Source organism: Eschrichtius robustus, chromosome 20 (assembly GCF_028021215.1).
Source record: "Eschrichtius robustus isolate mEscRob2 chromosome 20, mEscRob2.pri, whole genome shotgun sequence".
NCBI classification, from domain to species: domain Eukaryota; kingdom Metazoa; phylum Chordata; class Mammalia; order Artiodactyla; family Eschrichtiidae; genus Eschrichtius; species Eschrichtius robustus.
Genome location: NC_090843.1, coordinates 41,802,365 through 41,829,768, shown reverse-complemented (window position 1 = coordinate 41,829,768; position 27,404 = coordinate 41,802,365). Strand labels below are relative to the sequence as shown.

The 27,404-nt window shown below is 37.7% G+C and overlaps 1 protein-coding gene and 1 pseudogene across 3 annotated transcripts in view; both read left to right on the top strand.

The window, feature by feature from the left end:
- Positions 1–27,404, top strand: part of TRIM37 (tripartite motif containing 37) — a 118,209-nt gene that overhangs the window by 70,750 nt on the left and 20,055 nt on the right. For all 3 annotated transcript variants that reach the window (XM_068530376.1, XM_068530375.1, XM_068530377.1), the window contains exons 17-19: positions 2,169–2,254; positions 11,632–11,826; positions 18,751–19,059. In XM_068530376.1, coding sequence (XP_068386477.1) covers positions 2,169–2,254; positions 11,632–11,826; positions 18,751–19,059 — 590 coding nt within the window. The remainder of the gene's footprint in view (positions 1–2,168; positions 2,255–11,631; positions 11,827–18,750; positions 19,060–27,404) is intronic.
- Positions 25,897–26,591, top strand: LOC137754949 (actin-related protein 3 pseudogene; annotated as a pseudogene).

Below are 27,404 nucleotides of genomic sequence, written 5' to 3'. Positions count from 1 at the left end.
TTTTTAAATTTCCTTTGTGGATTGTTCTTTTGCAACTACATGAAAATCCAGTTGATTTTTGTATCCTGCAACATTGCTAACTCGTTTATTAGTTCAAATAGATTTTTAATGGATTCTTTAGGTTTTTCTATATACAGTATTACATCTGTAAATAGATTTAGTTTTACTTCTTTTTTTCCAATTTGGGTGCCTTTTATCTCTTTTTGTTGCGTAAGTTCACTGCACAGAATGTTGAATAGAATTGGTGGTAGTGGACATTCTTCTTTTTTTAAAAAATAGATTTATTTATTTATTTATTTATTTTGGCCGCATCGGGTCTTTGTTGCTGCACGTGGGCTTTCTCTAGTTGCGGCGAGTGGGGCTCTTCGTTGCGGTGCACGGGCTTCTCATTGCAGTGGCTTCTCTTGTTGCGAAGCACGGGCTTTAGGCGCGTGGGCTTCAGTAGTTGTGGTACGCAGGCTCAGTAGTTGTGGTTGTGGCTCGTGGGCTCTAGAGCGCAGGCTCAGGAGTTGTGGCACAGGGGCTTAGTTGCTCCACGGCATGTGGGATCTTCCCAGACCAGGGATCGAACCTGTGTCCCCTCCATTGGCAGGCGGCTTCTTAACCACTGCGGGGAGTGGACATTCTTTCTTGTCTTGTTCCTGATATTAGAGGGAAAGCATTCAGTCTTTCACCATTAAGTGTGATGTTAGCTGTGGGTTTTCCATAGATGCCCTTCTAGTCCTGGTTTATTGAGTGTTTTTATTATGAAAGGGTATTGGATTTTGTCATATTCTCCTTCTGTATCTATTCAGATGATCATGTAGTTTTTTTTTTTTATTCTGTTGCTATGGTGTTTTACATTAGTTGATTTTCAGATTCTAAACCAACTTTGTATTCCTTGGTTAAATTCTACTCTGCCATGGTGTGTAGTTCTTTTTATGTTTTGCTGGATTCCATTTGAGAGTATTTTTTTATGTTCTTAATAGTGTTACACCTTTCTCTGTGGCTCTGTTTTTAGAGCCTGCTTCCTCCTGCAGGCGAAATCTCTGAGCCAGAGCTCTGAAGCTGGAGTGAGCACAAAGGTGTGCTTATTTCTCCCACTTTAGATGCTGACCCATTGTGGATGGGCGAGTTGGGGGCTATAGCGTCAGGTCTTTTCAGTTTGTCTTCTCAGGCCTGGGACTTCTGCTTTATGAGTGAATTGGGGCAATGGGGATCTGGGCCCCAGTTACCTCAGCATGCTGCATCCAAGGTAGAGCCTTGGGTCTGGGTAGAAGAAGGGAATCCCTACCTCTTGGCCACATACACCTGACTTTAGCCTCAGCCACAGGTAGCTGGGAACAGGATGAGAAATGCTGATGTCTTGCTCCTCCTGGGAATATAGCCCTTCTATTGGGGAGCTGTGGGAAGTGGGAGCCCTATGTTCTTGGCTGCACCAGTCTGAAGTGGAATTTCTGTATCACTGAATGGGGTGGGGAGTGGTCTTGGTTCAAGTACCACAGACTCACTGTTGTTACCAAATTTTAGTACATTTTCTTGAGGAAATGTTTTCATTTGCTATATGCTCTTAGAACCATTTCCAGAGTCTCTAAATGGTTGCTTTAAAAAATAATTTTCACCAATGTCACTGGAAAGCAGATCAGTAGAGCTCCTCGTGCTGTCAGTCCGGGAACTGATTTTAAGACTTCTTTAAATACTCAAAACTAGCACTGATTAGTGCTATTCCATGTAGTACTTTGTCATTTAAAATAAGGTGATTGTGTTTTGATAGACAACACCCTCTTTTCTGAAATAGTATTTTAAGAAAATAGTGTTTAGTCACATACAGTAATTTAAACATCTTTCTTAACCTTAAAGTGTACTTTGTTAAGCCTAATTTACTACCATTAAGTTACGAATTCTTTGAAGCTATAATCTCTTCTGCTTACAATGGTTCTCAGATTTTCTATTTTAAAAATTAAATGTTGCCAACCTATCTTGGTATTTTAAAAAGGTAGATTGAACATTAATAATACTGCCCATACATGTGATAATGACAAAAGTCTTTTCCCTCAATTTTGTATTTAGAAATATTCTATTAGTTCACAGGAGAAAGCTATACACAATTGTTACGAAGTTCACTGAGGTGTGACAAGTAATGTTAATTGTACTTACTATGTGGAATGATGAATTTTGTATATTCTTAGGTCTGGAGAAAATGATGTGGAATACAACAACATGGAGTTGGAAGAGGGAGAACTCATGGAAGATGCAGCTGCAGCAGGACCTCCAGGTACTGAGGCCAGGCTCCACAAGCTGTTCTGCCTTCTCTTTGTTCTTCTCTGAATGTATCATATTTTGATATGTGGCAGCCATTGCTCTACATGGTTCATGGTGTTAGAAGGACTATATTTTATGTATGGATTTTAGAGTGAATTACTAATAGTATTTAAAACAGTAATAATAGCTAAAATTTGATGTGTTCTTATGTACCAGGCACTGTGCAGAAGCACTTTATGTGTACCTTATCTCATTTGCCTATAAAATTCTTGGAGATAGGTTTTAATATTATCTTCTTTTTATAGCTGTAGAAACTGACGTGTAAAGGAATTAAGCAACTTGGTGTCTTTTCACAATTAAGTAAATGGAAGAGAGGAATTAGAGTTTTCAGTTTATTTGAATCCAAAGCTCATCATCTTATCTACTTTTATATACTTAACTGTCTTTTTACAATACGTAAGTCTTAGTTGTATATCTATCTCAATTATAAGAATAATCTGAATAGAATTGTTGAATCTTTGACTTACAAAGGACCTTTTGAGAACTCATTTTATATGTGGAAAGAACTCAGAGATTTAGTTGCTTAGATCACATAGGTAGTTGTTGGTATAGCCAGACTAGAACCTCACATCGTCTTCGTGGACCCAGTTTTTTGCCAAAGTACACTGCTCCTCCTAGGATAACCTTACTTAAATAGTAGGTGTTTCTTTTGTGTTCTTGGACCTATTTAACTAAGCATGGGAATCTTGGCTAGAACAATTATCAGCTAGTTTGTACTGCTTCTACTTTACCGGTGCTGCGTCGGGTCTTAGTTGCGGCATGCCGGATCTTTTGTTGTGGCGTGTGGGTTTCTCTCTAGTTGTGGCACGCAGGCTACAGAGCACATGGGTTTTGTTGCCCCGCGACATGTGGGATCTTAGTTCCCCAACCAGGGATCGAACCCGTGTCCCCTGCATTGGAAGGTGGATTCTTAACCACTGGACCACCAGGGAAGTCCCCCATACTGTTTGGATGACTGTAGCTTTGTCGTGTAGTTTGAAATCAGGAAGTATGATACCTCCAGCTATGTTCTTTCTCAAGATTGCTTTGGCTCTTCAGGGTCTTTTGTGTTTCCATACAAATATTAAGATTGCCTTGGGTAGTATGGTCATTTTAACAATATTAATTTTTCCTATCTATGAGCACAGTGTATCTTTCCACTTGTGTTGTCTTCAGTTTCTTTCATCAATGTCTTAACAGTTTTCAGAGTGCAACTCTTTTGTCTCCTTGGTTAGATTTATTCCTGGGTATTTTTTTCTTTTTAATGAAATTGTAAATGAGATTATTTTCTAATTTCTCCTTCTGATAGTTTGTTACTAGAGTATAGATATGCAACAGATTTTTGTTTTGTATTAATTTTGTATCCTGAAACTTTACTGAATTTGTTGAAGAGTTCTAGTAGTTTTTTGGTGGCATCTTTAGGGTTTTCTATGTATAGTATCATGTCATCTGCAAACAGTGACAGTTTTACTTCTTCCTTTCCAATTTGGATTTTTAAAAAATTTTTCTTCTTGTCTAATTGCTGTGGCTAGGACTTCCAGTATTATGTTGAATAAAAGTGGTGAGAGTGGACATCCTTGTCTTGTTCCTGATCACAGAGGAAATGCTTTCATCTTTTCACTGTTGAGTATGATGTGAGCTGTGAGCTTGTTATATATGGCCTTTATTATGTTGGGATATGTTCCCTTTATACCCACTTTGTTTATAGTTTTTAATCATAAATGGATGTTGAATTTTGTCAGAAGCTTTTCTTGCATTTATTCATATGAGCAATTTTTATTCTGTAATTTGTTAATGTGGTGTATCACATTGATTGAGCCATCCTTGTTGCATCCCTGGGATAAATCCCACTTGATCACAGTGTCTGATCTTTTTAATGTTTTGTTGAATTTTGTTTGCTAAAGTTTTGTTGAGCGTTTTTGTTACTACGTTCATCATTGATATTGGTCTGTAATTTTCTTTTCTGGTGGTGTCTTTGGTATTGGTATCAGAGTGGTGCTGGCCTCATATAATGAGTTTGGAAGCATTACTTCCTTTTCAATTTTTTGGAATAGTTTGAAAAGAATAGGTGTTAACTCTTCTTTAAATGTTTGGTAGAATTCACCTGTGAAGCCATATGGTGTTGGACTTTTGTTTGTTGGGAGTTAAGTTTTTTTATTACTGATTCAGTTGAAATTTTATTACTGGTAATCGGTCTGTTCCTAATTTTCTATTTCTTCCTGATTCAGTCTTGGGAGACTGTACATTTCTAGTAATAATCCATTTCTTCTAGGTTGTCCATTTTATTGGCATATAATTGTCTCTAGTAATCTCTTATGATCTGATGTGTCTCTTTGTATGTCTGTTGTGTCAGTTGGAACTATTTCTTTCCTTCTACCAACTTTGGGTTTTGTTTTTTTGTTTTCTTTTTTTTTCTAGTTCCTTTAGGTGTAAGGTTATGTTGTTTATTTGAGACTTTTCTTACTTCCCGAGGTAGGCTTGTATTGCTGTAAACTTTTCCCTTAGTGTTGCTTTTGCTGTGTTCCATAGATTTTTGGATCATTGTGTTTCTGTTTTCATTTGTCTCCAGGTATTTTTTTTATTTCCTCTTAGATTTCTTCAGTTGTTCAGTAGCATATAGTTTAGCGTCCACGTGTTTGTGTTGTTTGCAGGTTTTTTCTTGTAGTTGATTTCTAGTCTCTTAGTGTTGTGGTTGGAAAAGATGCTTGTTATGATTTCATTCTTAAATTTCCTGAGACTTGTTTTGTGGCCTAGCATGTGATCTGTCCTGGAGAATAATGTTCCCTGTGCACTTGAAAAGAACGTGAACTCTGCTGCTTTTGGGTAGGATGTCCTGTATATAGAGATCTATATCTATAGATCTCTATTAAGTCCATCTAATAGATGGACTAATGTGTCATTTAAGACCAGTGGTCTAAGGTGTCATTTAATGCCAGTGTTTCCTTATTGATTTTCTGTCTGGATGATCTATCCATTGATGTAAATGGGGTGTTAAAGTCTCCTACTATTATTGTGTTACTGTCAGTTTCTCCCTTTATGTCTATTAACATTTGCTTTATGTATTTAGGTGCTCCTACGTTGGGTACATATTTATTTACAATTGTTATATCTTCTTGCTGGATTGATCCCCTTATCATTACATATTGACCTTCTTTGTCTTTGTTATGGACTTTGTTTTAAGTCTGTTTTGTCTGATGTAGATATTGCTACCCCAGGTTTCTTTTCATTTCCGTTTCCATGGAATACCTTTTTTTATCCTGTCACTTTCAGTCTGTGGGTGTTTTTAGATCTGAAGTGAGTCTTGTAGGCACATATATATGGGTCTTGTTTTTGTATCCCCTGGGCCACTCTGTGTCTTTTGATTGGTGGGTTTAGTCCATTTACGTTTAAAGTAACTACTGATAGATATGTACTTATTGCCTTTTTGTTAATAGTTTTCTGTTTCTGTATTTCTTTTTTGTTCCATTCTTCTTTTGCTCTCTTCCCTTATGATTTGATGACTATCTTTAGTGTTAGTTTGGATTTCTTTCTCTTTTTTGTGTGTGTATCTATGGCTTTTTAGTTTGTGGTTACCATGAGGTAACACACACACACATACAGACAGACACATGATTATTTTAAATTGCTGATTTCTTAAGTTTGAACACATTCTAACAACCCTGAATTTTTATTCCCCTCCCTACCCCCACTCCATGTTTAATGTTTTTATATTTTACCTCTTTTGTTTTGTGTACCTCTTAACTGCTTATTGTGGACCTAATAAGCTTTTATCCTTTGTACTTGCCTTATAAGTGTTTGATCTACTACAATTAAGATGTTAAGATGTCCGTTAAACAGGAGATCTTTCTTATACAGAAGCCTAGGTATATAGTAAAATAGTATTTACTAAATTTAATTTTTTAGATAGTATTAAATAATGATATAGCTTAAAACAAATATTTAGTGACTCAGGTGGCCTCATTCCCATAAGAATTGCTTTTAGTTTATTCAGTTATTTTCTTTTAGTTGCAAGAGAATTTAGGCTTAATAATATGTGCTGAAAAGGGTTTTAAATGTTTTTCTAATGTAGAACATTAGCTAGTTGAATCAGCTGAGTATGAAAAATCTATTCTGTCGATATAATTGCCTGCCATGTGTAACTTATGAAACACTGCAATAATACTTCTAATTTGAGAACTAAAAAGTTTTGGCAGTATAATACATTTGTAAAACAAACTGACATTGTATAAAGTTATTACTCAAAACATCTGTTATATATTTCAGGTTAAAGATTTTTAAGGTTACTTGTTCCACAGGTGTTTAATGAATACCCACTAGGTATCAGCCATTGTGTTGTTCATTGGGTTTATAAAATGAATGAGCATCACTTTTGCAGCACTAGTCATTGTAAAACTTTGTGGTTATAAATATAGATACAGGGTGACACAAAAAATGGAAAGAACAGCTAATTGGAAATGGGTGAAAAAAGGTTTCAAAGAGAGAGAGTGATGCTTGATCTTGCTCTTTAAAGATGAGCTAAGAGTTCATTAGGCGAACAGGGAAATAATGAGATTAAAGAGCAAAGGCATTCTAGGCAGAAGTCGCAGCATTGTCCTTTTTGGGAACTTCAGATATTTGAGAGTTTAGTTTATATGGGGGCAGGCCAGTGTGAGACTGGTAAGCAGGAACAAGATTAGGTAATGGAAAGTCTTATTTGCCAGACTAAGGAGTTTGGGCTTTAAAGGTCTTTTCTTTCTTTTTTTTTTAAATAAATAAATGTGCATTGGGTCTTCGTTGCTGCGCGTGGGCTTTTCTCTAGTTGCAAAGAGCAGGGGCTACTCTTTGTTGTGGTGTGCAGGTTTCTCATTGCGGTGGCTTCTCTTGTTGTGGAGCATGGACTCTAGGTGCACGGGCTTCAGTAGTTGTGGCACGCAGGCTCAGTAGTTGTGGCACACGGGCTTAGTTGCTCCACGGCACGTGGGATCTTCCCAGACCAGGGCTCGAACCTGTGTCCTGCATTGGCGGGTGGATTCTAACCACTGCGCCACCAGGGAAGTCCCCACTAAAGGTCTTTAAAAGCTAATGTGATCAGATTTGTCTTTATAGTGGAAAATGGATGAGATAAGATTAGTTAGAAAACTACCGTGGTGGGCTTCCCTGGTGGCACAGTGGTTGGGAGTCCGCCTGCCAATGCAGGGGACACGGGTTCGAGCCCTGGTCTGGGAAGATCCCACATGCCGCGGAGCAACTAAGCCCGTGAGCCACAACTACTGAGCCTGAGCGTCTGGAGCCTGTGCTCCCCAACAAGAGAGGCTGCGATAGTGAGAGGCCCGTGCACCGCGATGAAGAGTGGCCCCCACTTGCTGCAACTAGAGAAAGCCCTCGCACAGAAACGAAGACCCAACACAGCCATAAATAAATAAATAAAATTTAAAAAGAAAAAAGAAAACTGCCACGGGAGTTCCCTGAGAGTCCAGTGGTTAGGACTCCGTGCTTTCACTGCTGAGGGCACGGGTTCAGTCCCTGGTTGGGGAATTAAGATCCTATAAGCTGTGTGGCAGAAAGAGAGAAAGAAAGGGAGAAAGAGAGAGAGAGAGAGAGAGAGAAGGAAGGAAGGAAGGAAAGAAGGAAAGGAGGAAAGAGAGAAAAAGAAAAAAAGAAAATAACTATCTCAATATTCCAGGAGAGAAATTTTCAGGGCCTAAAATAAGGTAATAGCAGACAAGGTAAAGAAGAAGAAACCTTTTGAGAGATGTTAAATAGTATCTACACAACTTGGGAGTGTCTTACTGGATTGGTTGGAGTTGGTGGAGATGTGGGGATGATACTTAACGTTTCTAGGTTAGCCCGTGCTATTACATAAGTGAATGAGTCAAGGAGCAGAAGATAGTATATTCCGTTTGATCCATGTTGATCTTGAGAGGCCTATGGGACCCCCATGTATTGATCTCCAGACCCGTATAACTGGCTGCTTAGAAGACCACAGGTGTGCAGTCTGGTCTATTAATGTATATTGCTTTTTTAAAATAAGTATCAGTGTTTATTCATTAGAATAAGTGAATTAATTAAAAATATTATTCAAAAGATTTATCCATAATATATAAAGAACTTTTACAAATCAATAAGAAAAAGATAAGACAACCTCTTAGTAAAAAAGACAAAAGACAAGAATAGACACTTCACAAAGGAGGCTGTCTAGATGACCAGTACACATTTTTAAAGGTGCTCAGCCTCTTTTGTCAGAGAAACGCAAATTGTGATGTGTCCCAGTGTGGATCTCTTGAGTTTGTTTATCCTACATGAAGTTTGTTGAGTTTTTTGGATGTTTAGATTAATAGATTTCATTATATGTGGGAAATTTTTATCCATTTTTCTTCAAATAATATTCTTTCTCCTCCTCTCTAACTCCCATTATGTGTATGTTGGTACACTTGGTGGGGTTCCACAGGTCTCTGAGATTCTGTTCATTCTCTTTTTCAGGAAATGCCAGATAAAAACCACATTATGATACCATTGCATACCCACTGTAATGGCTAATACATTTTAAACTGGCAATATTAAATATTGAAAGCATTTGGAGAGATGGAAACTCTCATAGCCTGCTGGTAGGAATGAAAATTGATACCACTCCTTTGGAAAACTGTTGGGCAATATGGGCTGAAGCTGAACAAACACATCCTATGGCTTTCCCAGTTCCAACAGAGTGGGAGGTGGTGTTTGCCAGTCGAATTTTACAAGATAATTTAGAGCAGCATTGTTCTTTTTCAGGTGGTTTTGTTTTCTTGTGTTTTTAATAAAAAAAATATAAATGTAATTTATAACAAAGTAAAGGATGTGAAAAACTAGAGAAGACTAGAAAGGTAGTTTGGGTCTAGACTGTGTAGAACCTTGAATGTCATGCTAATGCGTACAGGCACAGAGCTTAGATAGATCAATGTAATATTTTAGCAGGATTAATCTGGCTTGGCTTAGGAGGAGAGGATCCATTTTCTTTTTTATGAGGTGGTGTTTTTTTTTTTTTTTTCCGAGTGAAGTTCAAGAGCAGATATCTGCTTATAGGTTCAGTAGCTTTATTCCTAGTAGCCAAAAGCTAAAAGCCACCCAAATTCTCTCCTGATAGTAATAAGGAAAGAAACTGGATATATTCACATTTTGGAGCCCTGCACAGAAATAATGAAAATGAATAAACTGCTATATAGAGCAATATAGATGAATCTTATGAATATCATGTTGAGCAAAGAAGCAGGATATGAGTACAACTCTATCATTACATTTATGTAAAGTTCTAAAACAGGCAAAACTAATCTATGGTGTTTAACTCTGGATGGAAGTTACCTTTGAGGAGGAAGGTTAGTGAGCAATTTTAGGAGGCATGGAGGAATTTTGGGGTGCCATTAATTTGTGACCATACACTAGGCTGTATACTTATGTATGAGACAGACACACACACAAACACACACACCCAGAATGATGGCAGTGTTAGCTCTGAGAGAGAGAAACTGAAATAGATGCTAAAGTCTTTGATGCCCGTGGATGAATGTGATAATGAGTAGAAAGGATGGGAACATGGGAGGAGGGAGTAGCTGAAGGGCATGAACCACAAAGGAAGGGAGTTTTTGTTCATTGGCGAGAGTAGTGACCTGGACGAATGGTTAGAAACAGAAGACTGTTAATGCTCCTTTCTGTACTGGGGGTCCATTTAACACAGGAGAATGAGCAACTTTTGTTTTTAAAGAAGAACTAGATATCCGGGCGATAGATACCATACTCTGGGCTACTGAGTTTATTTACTAAACAATCAGAACCACCTGAGTAGCTTTTTGGAAAAAGGTCCTGGATCCCACTCTAATATTCTCGTTCAGTACATCTGGAGTAGGGCCAAGAATTTTAAAAATTCCTCCAACTGACTGATATGCAGCCTGATTCGGGAACTCCCTAGTAAAGGAAAAGGGCTAAGAAACAGTTTCGAGGTGGAGGGGGGATAGTTTTCTGCCTTTTAAAATAGGAGTTGCAGTGGGTACAGGGGCTAAAAGAAAAATTGGCAATGGGATAATCCTTAGAAGAGGAAGAGGATGGGGACTTCCCTGGTGGCGCAGTGGTTAAGAATCCGCCTGCCAGTGCAGAGGACACGGGTTCGAGCCCTGGTCCAGGAAGATCCCACATGCCGCGGAGCAACTAAGCCCGTGTGCCACAACTACTGAGCCTGTGCTCTAGAGCCCACGAGCCACGACTACTGAAGCCCGTGTGCCAGAGCCCGTGCTCCGCCACAGGAGAAGGCACTGCAATGAGAAGTCCGCGCACTGCCACGAAGAGAAGCCCCCGCTCGCCACAAGTAGAGAAAGCCCACACGCCGCAACGAGGACCCAATGCAGCCAAAAATAAATAAATAAAATAAATAAATTAAAAAAAAAAAAAGGAAGAGGATGAAGAAGTAGGAGAAGGTAAGGACATAAGAATGTGAACATAGATGAAAAACATATAAGTAAATAACTGGCCTGAAGCTTCTGAATAACTAAACTTCTCTCCTAAGTTTTTCTTTTATTTTCCCCCCCAGATCTCTTTGGAAACACTCATGAATAGTCAGAACCTGATTATTTCATGCTATTTTTATATTATCTACTTTAAGACTTTGCCGCGTGTAACATTATTTAATGTTGTGTTTCTTTAGAATATATTTAAATAGCTTTATTTAAGGAGGTCAGTTTTAACCAACATTTCCATACCTAATACTTGTTAGGCGTTGTACTAGGCGCTGGAGAGAAGTCAGATGGTTTCCTTGGCTTAAGGAGCTTATTAGTTCAATACAGGTAATACAGAGATGACATTATTTTCAGATGTCTATATTATGCATCAGTCATTAACAAGGTAGGTCTGAAATGTTCAAATTGTACTTCAGTATTTAATCAAACTGGAAAAAATGTCTGCCAAACCGTCATGACCTGAGCATTTTGCTGCCCAGAGACCGGAGAAGGCTTCTGCTATTTTGGTGTCTAGTTCCTTGGGATCTGTTATACCAGGGAGCTTGACTTTTATCCAAGACCGCTGGGCTACGCGATATATTCTCCTTTTCCTTACCCTCATACCCCTAACCATATATACTGTACACATTGTCACCTTTTTATTTCTAGGGTTCAGGATGGGGTTGAGGATTACACCTGAACTTTGAGTAGTAATGAGGCCAGTCGTCAGTCACTGTTCTTTGTACACCTCTCTGGGCAATATGGTTTCTTCTCTGTGCTTCTTACCATGAACACCAACTCCTAAGAGGTCCATAGACAAGTATTCAAACAACGTCAGCCAGTTTACTTTTTCTTTCTTATTAAATTTGTCCAATTATATAGCTTTCATTTTCTACATCTCCTTCTTTTGCAGGTAGTAACCATGGCTATATGGGTGCCAGTAGCAGAATGTCAAGAAGAGCACATTTATGCTCTGCTGCTACCAGTAGTTTATTAGACATTGATCCTTTAATATTAATACATTTGTTGGACCTTAAGGACCGGAGCAGTATGGAAAATTTGTGGGGCTTACAGCCTCGCCCGCCTGCTTCACTTTTGCAGCCCACAGGTAAAATATTAACAATAATTTCCCATTTTTCTGTGCTTCTCCAAAAGAACTCTTAAATTTGAACCCAAGTATCTTAAGTGTTGGAACATGATATGTTTCTGTAGCAAATTGATTTTTCATTGCATGTTATAAAAATATGTCAATCAAATCAATTTTTTGTTGTTATTGTTCAAAGGTGTTTTGTGCAAAAATAATGTCAAAATGCCTGTAAGAAGGTTTTTATATGATTTGCCTTTTAGATTGTGACTGATTGACAGTTTGATCCATATGAAGTACAGTTGTCCTCTTTCTGAATGGACTTCAAGTTTTGCAGGCTTCATGAATACACTAACTTCTTAGTGGAACTGTGTCTAAGTTAAAAATAGAAAAAGAAGGTTTACTCATGTATTGATGTTTATTAGCCTAAAAATGTATACCAATTAGCAGTATTTTTTTTTGAAAAATTACTTGTTAAAGAGGAGTTACATTTGTGTTACTGTAATACAATGTATACACATACACAATTTAGATGTATAGTCAACCCTGGACTCTCTGAAACTTTTAGACATAGGCATTTACTTTAAAATGACACATTTTAAAAACCGTTTTTGTTGGAAAGCTTCCTAAAATATACTGAACATTTTTCTTTCTTTTTTTTTTTTTAAAGGAATATTTATATTTTGGCTGCGTTGGGTCTTTGTTGCTGTGTGCGGGCTTTCTCTAGTTGCAGCAAGCAGGGCCTATTCTTCGTTGCAGTGCACGGGCTTCTCATCGCAGTGGCTTCGCTTTGTTGTGGAGCACGGGCTCTAGGAACACAGACTTCAGTAGTTGTGGCACGTGGGCTCAGTAGCTAGGTCTCGCGGGCTCTAGAGCGCAGGCTCAGTAGTTGTGGTGCACGGGCTTAGTTGCTCCGCAGAATGTGGATGCTTCCCGGACCAGGGATCGAACCCGTGTCCCCTGCATTGGCAGGCAGATTCTTAACCACTGCGCCACCAGGGAAGTCCCTACTGAACATTTTTCTACCTTCCTAAACAACAGTTACTATACAGATTAAATCAATGATTTACAACAGTGATTTTGATGCTTCTTTAAAGCAGCAGAACTCATTTTTCAAGTAGAGTTTAAGGCAGTGTAGAAAACAGAGAAATAGAGCTGCTCTAGTGAGGGGATAGATCAGAGCTTGGATTATTCAGGCCTCTTTTTTCCTAAGGTATACTTCCTGGAAGCCTGGGTCCTCAATCTGACTGTCTCCAATCAGGTTATGAAACAGTTGCGTTTTATCTATGGTCCAAGTACATTTTGTATTATGCCTGTACTCTTGCAGTACTTACCACATTGTATATAATTTTACATTTTTTTTCTGAGGCATTTTTGTTTTAGAAAACTTTTAAAATATAGAAAACTGTAAAGAAGAAAATAAAAATTACACATAGTTCTTGTGATCAACAAAGAAATACCCTTAAAAAAAAAATCACATTGGCAGAGGTTTTGCTTAAATTATAACCAGTGTTGTTTGCAAAGACCTAGTGAAACAGACAAGTTCTGTTTCTGTAGGTAGATGTATACATTGGTTTAACCATTTTGAAGGAAAATTTTGTAGTAGGTGTAAAATACCTCTATCCTTTAATCCTGTAACTTCACTTCTAGGAATATATTCCAAAGAGAAAATAATCAGAGTTGTTGAAAATATCCAACAATACAGTTATGGTTGAAAAATTACAGTTTTGCCATGGAATAGCATATTTTATAGGCAGGTAAAATCATGTTTTTGAAAAACATTCAATGTCATCAGAAAAAAAAGAATGCAGACTCCATAAACAGAGTAAGACCTTGGTTCTCTGAAAGTTTAGCTTTCTGTTAAAATTAATAATATAAATGACATGACTTGAGTTTCAAATCCAGGTGATTAAAATGCTGATGACAAGGAGGATGGGGGAAATAGTAGAAAGAGCAAGACTTGGATTTAAACATCTTGAGTTTGACATCCCAGTGGGATATCACAGTAGAGATGCCCAGTAGACAGCTAAAAATTAAGAACTGGAATACAGGCAGTTATTTGCCTAGAAGTGATACTGGCTAATTAAAACTAAGGGAGTAAGATTGCAAAGGGGTGAGTTTCAAGAAAGTTTTTCAAAGAAAAGGGCTAGGGACATAATCATGGTGAATGTCTATTTTTATTGAGTGTGTGGAAGGTGAGTCAGATGAAGAGGCTTTGGAAAGGAGAGAGAACAGAGTCATGGAAGCCAAATGAAAATAACCTTTCTATGAGAGGATATTTAAAGGCTAATGTTAGAAAAAGGTCCAGCTTTCTTTTTATTAAAAAGATTGCTTGGATTTCGATGTTCATTTTTGATTCTTTGCGTATTCTTTCCTTCTCAATCTGTATACTTTCATTTCCTATTTTTGTCATACTGCATTAGCTAGAACTTCCGGTAGAGATTAAAAAGGAGTGGTGAAAAGGTGTTCCTGATCTTGATGGGAAAGCTTCAAGTTTCTCACCATAAAGTATGATACTAGCTGTAGGTTTTCTTTTTTTTTAATAAATTTATTTTATTTAATTTTATTTTTAATTTTTGGCTGCGTTGGGTCTTCATTGCTGCACGCAGGCTTTCTCTAATTGTGATGAGCAGGCGCTACTCTTCATTGCAGTGCGGTGGCTTCTCTTGTGGCGGAGCACGGCCTCTAGGCGCGCAGGCTTCAGTAGTTGTGGCACAAGGGCTCGGTAGTTGTGGCTCATGGGCTCTAGAGTGCAGGCTCAGCAGTTGTGGCACATGGGCTTAGTTGCTCCGCAGCATGTGGGATCTTCCCAGACCAGAGATCGAACCCGTGTCCCCTGCATTGGCAGGCAGATTCTTAACCACTGCGCCACCAGGGAAGCCCTGTAGGTTTTCCATAGATATTCTTTATCAAGTTAAGGAAGTTCCCCTTTATTCTGAGGTTTTATCGTGAATGGTTGTTGGATTTTGTCAAATGCTTTTTTTTGTATCTGTTGATATGATGTGATGGATTACATTAATTGATTTTCAAATGTTGAACCAGCCTTGCATACCTGGGATAAATCCCACTTGGTTGTGGTGTATGATTTTTTAAATATGTTGTTGAATTCAGTTTGCTAATATTTTGTTGAGGGTTTTTGGCATCTGTGTTCATCAGAGATACTGGTCTGTAGTTTTCTTGTAATGTCTTTGTCTGGTTTTGGTATTAGAGTAATGCTGACCTCACAGATTGAGTAAGGAAGTGTTCCCTCTGCTTCTTGCAGAGATTGTAGAGACTTTATATAATTTCTTCTTTAAATGGTTGGTAGAATTCACCAGTGGACCCATCTGGGGCCAGATGCTTTCTTTTTTGGAAAGGTATCAGTTACTGATTAAATTTCTTTAATAGATGCAGGCCTATTCATATTGTCTATTTCTTCTTGTGTGAGTTTTGGCAGATTGCCTTTCAAGGAATTGGTCCATTACATCTAGATTATCAAATTTGTTGGCATAGAGTTGTTCATAGTTTTCCTTTATTATCCTTTTGTTTCTTTGAACACATATTGAGTGAACACCTATCACGTATCAGACTCACTGCAGGTTTTTGTTCTTAACCACTGTCCCATAAAAAGAACATCGTAAGGGGCATCAGGGTTTGAACAACAGATAATGTAGCCGAACTAGATTTTAAGGTACATGTAGTGGTAAATAGAAGTGGAAAGTCAAGTTGGATCTGTTCTGTGGAAGGCCTTTCATGCTTGCCTGAGGAATGTATTCATAGTGGACAGTGGGGAGCCATTGTTTCAGTTTAGGAATAGTTTGATTCAAACTGTATTTTGGAAAGCTTGCAGGGCTGAGAAAGCTATCAGACATGAAAATCTAATCAGGGTACAGTTGTAGAAGTTTATTTGTGGTTCCTAGTATGAGAGGACAAATTCCTGCATTTCTGTGTATTTTCTCAATCATTATATGCTTAAAAATATGTGGAGCTGGGATAAGGTCTTCAGAATCTTTTGACATTATAAAAGTTCTACTTAACCTCTAGGGAACAGATTAACCTAGGCAATGTATAATTAAGATTTTACTTATAGCAAACAGTTATGCTTGTAAAGGTAGAGTTTATGGGACTTGGCAACTAATTGTAACATGGTAAAGAGGACTCTGAAGTGGCTTAGGTGACCAGGAGAAGGATGACAGCATTGACAGATACTGAAGTCTGGAGGAGAAGCTGTAGAGAATTGTCTTTCTTGAAAGGTACAACTGAATGATATGAAAGAAGTGTTATAGATGAGACTGTCAGTTCTATTAACCTTATAACTTGGCAAATTCAGGAAGGCTTCTCATCATCAGTGCAGTAAGTATCCTTAAGTTGTCAGGTTCCTTTGGTGAAGTTCCACAGCACTTTACACTCTCCTGTCTTAGCACTTAACCACACAGTACTGAAGTGGATTGAGAGCTTTGTGAGGGCAAAGACTGGGTGTTCGTCTTGTACACTGTTATATCCCCTGCCTAGCACAGTGCTTAGCATTTGAAACAAACTCAGTAATTGTTTATTAACTGATTTTTCAGATGATGGAGGTTTGTTTAAGTCTGTTTTGTATTTTCCCATTTGGGCTTCCTACTTTTAAAAATTCTTGTCAGTTTCTAGTAATAATAAACTGAACCATGTGGTTTAATACAGGTTTTCACATTTAAGTCCAGGTAGATGTGGGGTGGGAGATGGGAGCCACAACGATTTTATTTAGCAAAACGTTTTGAGTATTTTGTGCCATAGGCTGCTCGGCCTGGAATATAAAGATCACTAAGATGTAATCTCAGCCCTTAAGTTGTTCACATTCTACATGTTTGTCTTCCTTACTGTAATGTGTGCTGCAGTAGAAGTGGACTCCCTGTGCTCTACAAAATTAGGTGAGAATTGATTTGAAAGAAGGGGAGCAGTTGGTGGTTTAGGTGCCTGAAGAAGGAGACATTTCAGATTATACCTGATGAGTTTGGGTTAGTAGAGCAAAGGAAAGAGGACGTGTGAAAAGGATGAAAGCGAGATGGAACATGGCTGGTATGTTAGAGATGCAAACAGTTCCAAAAGATTGGATATGTTTGGGATAGAGGCAGAAGATAAAGCCACTGAGGGTGAAGGTGGAATCAGATAATGTAGGGCCTTGTGTGCCATGCTGGTGCTTTCCTCAGTGAATCTAAGCGGGAAAGTAATATCTGATTTGGGTTTTAGAAAACTGCCCTGACATCTTGGTGGACAATGGGTTGAATGGGAATGTGCTACGGAGTATTTTCACAGACATTGAATCTTCTGAGCTTCACAACAGTCCCGTTACATGTATATTATTGTCTTCATTTTACAAATAAATAAGTGGACTCAGAAGTTGGAGGACTTAAAGAAAGTTACAGCAACTAAATGGTAGATCTGCGACCAAATCCTGGATTTCAAAAACCTCTCTCTTATTCTTGCTTTCAACTGCAAGTAACAAAACGCTGCTAATCGTGGCTTAACTAATAAATAATAAAGGCACTTTATTATGCATATTAAGTCTGGAGGTAAGTGATTCCAGGTTCATCAGGTATTAAAGGCAGGGCAAGGGATGGTCTTCCTGCAGTTCTCTTGCCTCTTCTGTCATGGCAATAAGATGACTGCCACAGCTTCATACATCATTTATTCACAAGAATGTGTCACTAGCAGGAAAGAAAAGACTGGATGGAAAAGAGACTTATTCCGTGATGCTGGAGAGCAAAGTTATTAAGATCACTGACTTTGGAGGTAGACTCCTTCGTTTGAATTCAAGCTTCTCTACTTATTATCTGTATCACCCAACATAATAAAATCTCCCTATCAGGATAGAAAATCTCTGCTTCCCCTCCCCCCAGCTTTTGGCTGAAACTCTGAGTCATGTGCCCACCCTAAATGCTCAAAGAGGAATGAGCTTAGACCAGTCCTAGACTCATATCCTCTGGGGCTGAACAAAGGATGGACCTAACTGTCCAGAGCACACTGCTGCCCACCTAATACCTGAACACAATCTGGGTTCTTTTCGCATGGTAGAAGCGGGGGGATAGCTGTTGGACACACTACGATGCTACCTTTGCCCTGTTATGTGGCAGTAGATTGTTACAGTGTGTAAGCACGTTCAGCTCTCATTCCGAATTGTTCTTTTGTCTACTTAGGGTACCTGTTGGTCCCCTGTTTGTTGGGGGGGTGTTATTTTTTTGGGTAGGGAACTTGGTTTCTTTTTGCTTTGAGTCAGTCATAATGTTCTTTGATTTCCAAAACATCTACCTCATTTGCTCTTCTTGCATAGAAAGTGTGTGTTTTCCTTGCTCATTCCTCTCTTCTTAATATTTGGGTGGGCGAAAAGAAATTAAAAACAACTTTAACTACTTTCTCTTGGAAGAGAGAAAGCATTGTTAGTTTAGTGGCCGCAAAGACTCAGTGACAAGGAACTAGTTTTTTATGATATTCCATGGCACTTAATAGCTTTATCTACATTGGATGATAGTTCAGTAAATCAATTTTTTAAATTCAGGTAGAATATTTTTTTTTATATACTATGTATAGCATATTAGACTAAGTGGCTTCTAGGTTTATGTTTTTTGTTTTGTTTGTTTTTTTTATTGTGAACATAATAAAAGCTCAATATAGAAAATTTGAGAAAAGTGGAAAAGTATAAAGGAGAAAGCCCAGGCAGTAGGGCAGCTTTTAAAACTTTTAGAAGTAAATACATAATTCAGATTTGGGTGATTATAATGTGACCCAGATTTTAACTTTGTAGGTGTGAATATAGTTAGGATACTTGTGTCTGTCTTTATTTTCATTAATGGAATTTAATGCATGCTTTTATGTTGATACCACCTAAAGCACCTTAAGTTATTTACACCTCAAATTTGCTTATAGTCACAGTATAGAATGGTTTCATGAATGTTAAAGTCTGTATTAACATGACTTGTCACTTTCTCTCTGAAGCATCATATTCTCGAAAAGATAAAGACCAAAGGAAACAGCAGGCAATGTGGCGAGTTCCCTCTGATTTAAAGATGCTAAAAAGACTCAAAACTCAAATAGCTGAAGTTCGATGTATGAAAACTGATGTAAAGAATACACTTCCAGAAATAAAAAGCAGCAGTGCTGCTTCTGGAGACATGCCGGCAAGCCTTCTTTCTGCTGACCAGGCAGCTCTGGCTGCATGTGGAACCGAAAACTCTAGCAGATTACAGGATTTGGGAATGGAGCTCTTGGCAAAGTCATCAGTTGCCAGTTGTTACATACGAAACTGTAAGTGAAAAAGATCCTATTAGTTTTATTTCTCCATGTGTCATTTGGGAAGCTAGAGGACAGGTTATTTTCAGAATAATAATATTCAAACATCTCCCTCACAATGAATTAAGACTACAAATGCAAACAGCCTTTTCTCCCATCCATAACTGACTCTGTATATTTTCTACTGTGTAATAGAGCTAACATTTCTTGGTTGCTTATTCTATATGGGTCAACAAACAAGAGAAAATCCTTAACCTCGTGGATCTTGCATTTATGTATTCATGTGATAGGAATTGGACATTAAAATGTGTAGACAAGTAAAGATAATTTCAGTTGGTAAAAAGTACGTGAAGGAAACAACAGAGGAGTGAGATGGGCAGAGCAAGTGAGGTGTGTGCTATTTTCGTTAGGGTAGTCAGAAAGTCTCTCAGGAGGCAACAGTTGAACTGATATCTGAAGGTTGAGAAGGTGGCAGCCATGCAGAGATCTGGGGGAAGCATTCTTCATGGTAAACAGAATGGAAAATGCAAAGTCCCATATAAAGGATTTGCTCTGCATGTTTGAAGGCTCGAAGGAAGACCATTTTGGCTGAACATGGTGAACTAAGCAGAGGCGAGAGTGACAGGAAATAAGTCAGAGAGGTAGGCAGGATCTAGATCAGGTAGGGTCTTATAAGACCTCAATAAGGAGTTCGAGTTTTATTCTGATTTTAGGAGAAAGTCTCTAGAGAATAAAAATCAGGGGGGTGTTTATGATCTGATATACCTTTTTACAGAGATTACTTTCTTTGTTGTGTGGAGAAGGGTCTGAAAAGGGTTGAGAGTGGGAGTTGTAAGACCAGTAAACAGCCTGTAACAATAGCTTGTGTGAAATATGGTGACTTATTCTGGAGTTACTACACTGGGTAGGTGGACTTGCTCATAGTCTTCCAGCCTTTCTTAATTCTCCCAAGGATGGTATATAACTAGTACTACTCTAGATATATAGGACAGAAGTTAATCTATTACATACAATAGATATTTTAGACCGGGAGGGCTCAGTTCTTTCCCACAAACCTGGTAAGAAAGGTTTTAGGGAAAGAAAAAAACTAAGAATGATGTTTCAGTGTTTGGTCTGAGCAATGTAGTGACGGGTGGTGTCATTAATTGAGACACAAATCAAATAAGGAAGAAGCAGGTGTGGGGATTGTTGTGCCATAGGGGCAGGAAGTCGGGAATTCTTTTTTAAACATATTAGGTTTGAGATGTCTGCTAGATACTCTAGCAAATATCTCATAGGCAGTTGAGTGCTACATAAGTCTGAAGGATATGGGGTTAAAGCTGGATATAAACAGTTGGAAGTCAACAGTATCAGATGTTGTTTAAAGCCAGGGATCAAGTATGAAGGGAATTTAAATGGAGAAATTTTGGTTCTGGGCACTTAAATATTTAAAGGCCTGGTAATGAAGGGGAAGCCAGCAAAGGAAATTGAAAAGAGCAATCATTAAGGGCAGAGAAAAACTAGAAGAAATGAAATCTCAAAAAAAATTTTAAATGCATTCCAAAACAGTGGAGTGGTTGTATCATTGAGAGGTGTCAAAATGAAGGGCGGGGGGCTTCCCTGGTGGCGCAGTGGTTGAGAATCTGCCTGCCAATGCAGGGGACACGGGTTCGAGCCCTGGTCTGGGAGGATCCCACATGCCGCGGAGCAACCAGGCCCGTGAGCCACAATTGCTGAGCCTGCGCATCTGGAGCCTGTGCTCTGTAACAAGAGAGGCCACGATAGTGAGAGGCCCGCGCACCGCGATGAAGAGTGGCCCCCACTCGCCGCAACTGGAGAAAGCCCTCGCACAGAAACGAAGACCCAACACAGCCATCCGTCCATCAATCAATCAATCAATCAATCAATCAATCAATCAATAAATGAAGGGCAGGTGACCCTTTTAAGAACCATTTCCATGGAGGGGTATAGCAGAAGTGAATGAGGTGAGAAAGCAGAGCATGTCTGCGCACCTCCTTCAAGAACTGTCACAATAAATTGGGTGGTCCCTGGAGGGGTTGTGGAGTCAGGAAAGAGTTTGTTATCTGTGTGTTGTTTTCTTTCATTTTCTTAAACATATATGCTTTTCTTACCTGGGTTTTTTTGGTGGTAAATATACATAACATAAAATTTACCATTTTAACTATTTTTAACTGTACAATTCAGTGGCATTAAGTACATTCACACTGTTGTGCAACCATCATCACTATTCACCTCCAGAACTTTTTCATCATCCCAAACTGAAATTCTATATCCTTCGAACAGTAACTGGGCATTCCCCCTTTCCCCTACCCTCTGGTAACTACTATTATACTTTCTGTTTCTATAAACTTGACTATTCTAGATATCTCATATAAGTGGAATCATACAATATTTGTCTTTTTGTGTCTGACTTATTTCACTTTAGCATAATTTCTTCAGGGTTCATCCATATTGTATCAAGTGTCAGAAATTCATTTCTTTTTCAGGCCAAGTAATATTCCCTTGTATGTATGTATATACTACATTAGGTTTATCCATTCATCTGTTGATGGACATTTGGGTTGTTTCCACTTTTTGGCTGTCATGAATAATGCAGCTATGAACACGTGTGTGCAAATATCTGTTCAAGTCTCTGCTTTCAGTTTTTTTGGGTATATACCTAGAGTGGGATTGCTGGTTCATATGCTAATTGTGTTTAATTAAAAAAAATTTTTTTTTAAATCATGGTAAATTTTACCACATTTTGTTAAACAAAATTTACCATCTTCACCTTTTTAAGTGTACCTATCAATGGCATTAAGTACATGCACATTGTTGTGCCAGCAACACCACCATCCACCCACAGAACTTTTTTTTATCTTGCAAAACTGAATCTCTATACCTATTAAATGGTAGCTCTCCCTTCTTCCTCCCCCCATCTCCTGGCAGCAACCATTTGGCTTTCTGTCTGTATGAATTTGATTACTCTGGGTACCTCATATAAGTGAAAACATAGAGTATTTGCCCTTTTGTGGTTGGCTTATTTCACTTAGCATAAGCTTCTCAGGGTTCATCCATGTCGTACCATTCAGTGCAAATATCTGTTCAAGAATAGATATTTCTTGAACAGACACAAGGAATATCTTGTGGAATGCTGATATTCTTTTCCTTTTTATGGCTGCATAATATTCCACTGTGTGTGTATATACTCATTTGTTTACCCATTCATCTTTTGATGGATACTTGGGTTGACCATGTATATGAGGATTTATTTCTGGGCTCTCCATATGTGTGTTTATTAAAATGGGATATATTAATGCTTGGTACTGATGGCAATAATACAGTAGAGATGAATAGGAAAGGGAATAATTGCCAGATACATAGGACTCTCTTAAATAAAGATGACAATATAATAGAAAAATGAGTAAAGGTTATGATTAGGTTGTTAACATAAGTAGAACTACAAAAAGGCAGTAAATGTATGAAAAGATACTCAACCATATCTAGTTGTCAAGGAAATGAAAATTTAAAACCAAAAGAAATAATGCTTTTTGGATGGACTTTTGCAAAAAGTTTTTGTTACATATTTCTGCAGATACTTCCCCTGTTGTCACTTGTTTTTGTTTTCTGCTAAATGTGAAGTTTTAAATTTTTAAATTTCAAGATCTATTAATAGTATTCATGGTTTGGGGATTTAATGTTTTTATTTGGAAGGCCTTTTCAACTCCAAGTTTATAAAAACAACACTTATTTTCTTGGTTCTATTTTTGTTTTTTAACTTTTTTACATTTAGGTCATTATTCCATATATAATTTGTTTTTTCCATGATGGTGTGTGAGGTAAGTTCAGTGATCCAACCCCCTGCCCAACCCACCCACCCAAACGAAACATGTTTTTTGAAGAATCTACTCTGTTCAACAATATGGAACTCATCCTTTATATTATAGACCAAATTGCCGTATTTACATAGTTCTGTTTTTAAATTCATTCATAGAGGTTGAACCAGGTGAAATTGCCAAATGAGACTTTTTGTTTGTTTGTTTCTGGCCACACCACTCGGCTTGCAGGATTTTAGTTCCCCCACCAGGGATCGAACCTGTGTCCCCTGCAATGGAAGCACAGAGTCCTAACCACTGGACTGCCAGGGAATTCCCAAGAAGCCATTTTCTTTCTTTCTTTTTAATATTTATTTATTTATTTTTGGCTGTGTCGGGTCTTAGTTGCGGCATGCGGGATCTTTCATTGCGGCACACAGGCTCTTTGTTGCGGACTTCTCTCTAGTTGTGGCGCGCGGGCTCCAGAGTGCATGGGATCTGTAGTTGTGCACGCGGGCTTAGTTGCCCCTCAGCATGTGGGATCCTAGTTCCCCGACCAGGTATCGAACCCGCGTCCCCTGCATTGGAAGGCGGATTCTTAACCACTGGACCACCAGTGAAGTCCCATGAGACTTTTTTTTAACATATAAAAACAGCGATTTGATATTGTTCAACCAGATATTTGTTGTGTTGTCTACCAGACCCACACTCTTTTTTAACCATTGTAGTTTTATAGTTGTAATACTGTGATATGTTTGCCTTCTTTTTTAAAAAATTTTATTGGGGTAATTTACAATATTGTGTTTCTGCTGTACAGCAAAGTGAATCTGTTATACAAATACATATAATCCACTCTTTTTTAGATTCTTTTCCCATATAGGCCATTACAGAGTATTGAGTAGAGTTCCCTGTACTATACAGTAGGTACTTGTTAGTTATTTATTTTATATGTAGTAGTGTGTATGTCTCAATCCCAGTCTTCCAATTTATCCAGCCCCACTAGCCAGTAACCATAAGTTTATTTTCTGCATCTGTAACTCTATTTCGGTTTTGTAGATAAGTTCATTTGTAGCCTATTTTTTAGATTCCACATATAAGCGACATCGTACGATATTTGTCTTTCTCTGTCTGACTTACTTCATTCAGCATGAGAATCTCTAGGTCCATCCATGTTGCTGCAAATGACATTATTTTGTTCTTTTTTATGGCTGAGTAATATTTGACTGTATATATGTACCACATCTTCTTTATCCATTCCTCTGTTGATGGACATTTAGGTTGCTTCCATGTCGTGGCTATTGTAGGCTTCATTTTATTTTTGTTTTCAAAACGTCTTTGATGGCTCTTACATGTTTACTCTTCCAGAAATTAATTTTGACTGGAATTGTGTTACATTTAATGCATTAATTAACATTTGATTTGAGGAATTGACATCTTTTCAGTACTAAAACTTTCAAATTTAGGAATGTGGTGTTTCCATTTATTCAAGTCGTCTGTTATGGACATATACTTCTTCAGAGTTTTAGTTTTCTTCATATAAGTTCTGCATGTGTCTTGTTATTAATTTCTAGGTATATTATAATTTAGGTTGCTGTTGTGATGGGATCTCTTTTTCCCCCCATAATATTTTCTAATTATTAGTTACTGACATATAGGAAGACTATTGGTTTTAATATGTATTCAACCCACTTAGTGAACTTTTTAAATTGTTAAGTCTTTTAGTCAATTATATTGAATTTTCTATGTAGACAATCATATCATCAGGAAATAGTCATAGTTTATCCACTCCTTTCCTGCTTATTTACTTTTCATATTGCATTGTCTGGGCTGGGACCTCAGAACAATGTTAACTAATAGCAATAATAGAATTTTTGTAATGTTTTCAACTCTGTTTGGGAATTCCTTTAGTTTTTAATCTCATTAAGTTCAAATTTCGCTATATGTTTCAAAAGGTAGTTTTTGTCAAGTTGAAAAATATATCCTTCTATTCCTAACAACAATAATGGTTAACATTTACTATAATGCTTAACATTTACTACGTGTTTATTATGTACCAGGTATCATTCTAACTATTCTGAGTCACATGTATTAACTCACTTAATCCCAACAACAATTCGAAGAGGCAAGTTATTTTTTTTATTTTTATTTTTTTAGCATTCATAAATATATGTGCATTTAATATAGGAGCAACTAAATATATAAAGCAAATATTAACAGACATAAAGGGAGAAATTGACAGTAATACAATAATAGTAGGATACTTGAATATACCACTTACATCAGTAGACAGATCAACCAAACAGAATATTAATAAGGAAACAGTGGCCTTAAATGACACATTACACCAGATGGTCTTAATAGATATCTGTAGAACATTCTATCAAATAAACAAACAAAAAACCCCAGCAGAATACACATTCTTTTCAAGTGCACATGGAATTTTCCAGGATAAATAACATGTTAGGCCACAAAACAAGTCTCAATAAATTTAGAAAATTGAAATTATTTATATTAAACAACTTTTCCAACCACAACAGTATGAAACTAGAAATCAATAACAGGAAGAAAAATGGAAAAAACACAGACATGTGGAGACTGACAACATCTTACTAAGAAAAGAGTGAATCGACAAAGAAATGAAAGATGAAATCAAAAAATACCTTGAGATGAATGAAAATAGAAATGCAACGTTCTAAAATCTATAGAACACAGCAAAAGCACTTCTAAGAGGAAAGTTTATAGTGATACAGGCCTACCACAAGAAACAAGATAAATCTCAAATAAACAACCTAACTTTCCATCTGATAGACTTAGAAAAAGCCCAAAGTTTACAGAAGGAAGGAAATAATAAAGATCAGAGCAGAAATAAATAGAGACCAAAAAAAAAAAACCACTATAGAAAAGATCAATGAACCTAAGAGCTGGTTTTTTTGAAAATATAAACAAAATTGATAAACCTTCAGCCAGACTCACTAAGAAAAAAAGAGAGGCCAAATAAACAAAATTAGACGTGAAAAAGAATGAAGTAATAGAAAAAGCCACAGGTACCGTGAAGTGGCCAGTCCATCATGGTATAGTTTAAGGCTGTCACCTAATGGAAAGATTTATAGAGCAAATGTTCTCTCAATACTTAAAGCACAACCTGAATGTCATTACTTTCTTTTGATTAAATCTCCACTAAATGCTCCTGAAAATAGAATATACTACTGAAATATGGTTTGAGTACTTCAATATTCCAGGCTTGTACATAGCCATGCAGGCTGTGCTTGCATTAACAGCATCCTGAGCAACAAGACATGTAGGAAAACTGATAGTGACTGGTATTAAGATGCTGTCACTCCTGTCCTTTCTGTGGTTACAGGACATGTGATTGGCAGCTGAGGTAAGCACATTCCAGTCACAAGGTGAGCTGTACTGTATTTCATTCAGCAACTGCTGAGAGGCCAAGAAGTAGGAATTCCTCTAGGGCAATCCCTGGAAACAGCTATGGAAGTAAAGGAGTGCTACAGTTATGTCTGCCCAGATTTAGTAAAAGAATTTAACAAGTATGACACAGAGGGGCCAAGTAGATTAAACAGCATACTAGAATCAAGGCAATCTCAAAGAAAGAATTTTCCATTGACGTTGGTTACAACAGATCCTTGGAACCTGAAATCTTTTTTGATCCAGAATTTGCTAATTTAGAATTTACCTACCTAACAAGTAGTAAATGAAGTAATTCAGCATTATCTTATTGGTGTCAGAGTTCTCTGAGGCAAGTTATTTTTATCCCCAATTTACAGATAAGGAAACTGAGGCACAGGGCATTAAAGGGTCCTAGAGTTTCACAGTGGTAATTGCAGAGCTAAGAACTTGAACCTTAAAACCTGTGGCTTTCACCATTACACCAAACTACCTCTTTTCCTACTGTGAATGAAAAAATGTTGCGTGCCGTATCAGTAGACAAAGGATGTTGCAGCTGCCTGAGGAAATTCAGAATGGGAAAGAGTCCTGAGGGAATTCAGGATGAGAAAGAAAGGAATGATTTCAATGAGCCCAGACTCTTGCATCTTCCCATATGTAGAAAAGTGCTAATTCATTAACTTGAGATATCTGTGGGATTTTTTGTTTTTTTGATATTTTGTAACTAACTGTAATCTTTTGATGTGCCAACTACCTGGTCTTTGTTGAAAAAACCCATATATGTCCTGGCTCCTCCGTTGCCTCTTTGGAACAGTCCCTCAGAACTATTCTGAGAGGCTGCCTCCCAGGCTTGAAGTCCTCAGAAACTCCGCCAAGTAAAACATAATTCTCAACTTTTAGGGTGTGCATTTTTTTCAGTCAACACTACTTACTAAGAGTTTTTTTAAGTCAAGAAGTTGTGTAGAATTATATCAACTGCTTTTTTATTGTCAGTCAAAATAATCATTATTTTGCCCTGTTACTTTGTGAACACAGAGAATTATATTATTTATCTAATACTGACCATTCTTGAAATTCTAGAATGAGTCTTTCTACTTGGTTTTGGTTTGTAGTTTTTTAATATACCATTGACCCTTGAACAACATGGGTTTGAACTGTGTGGGT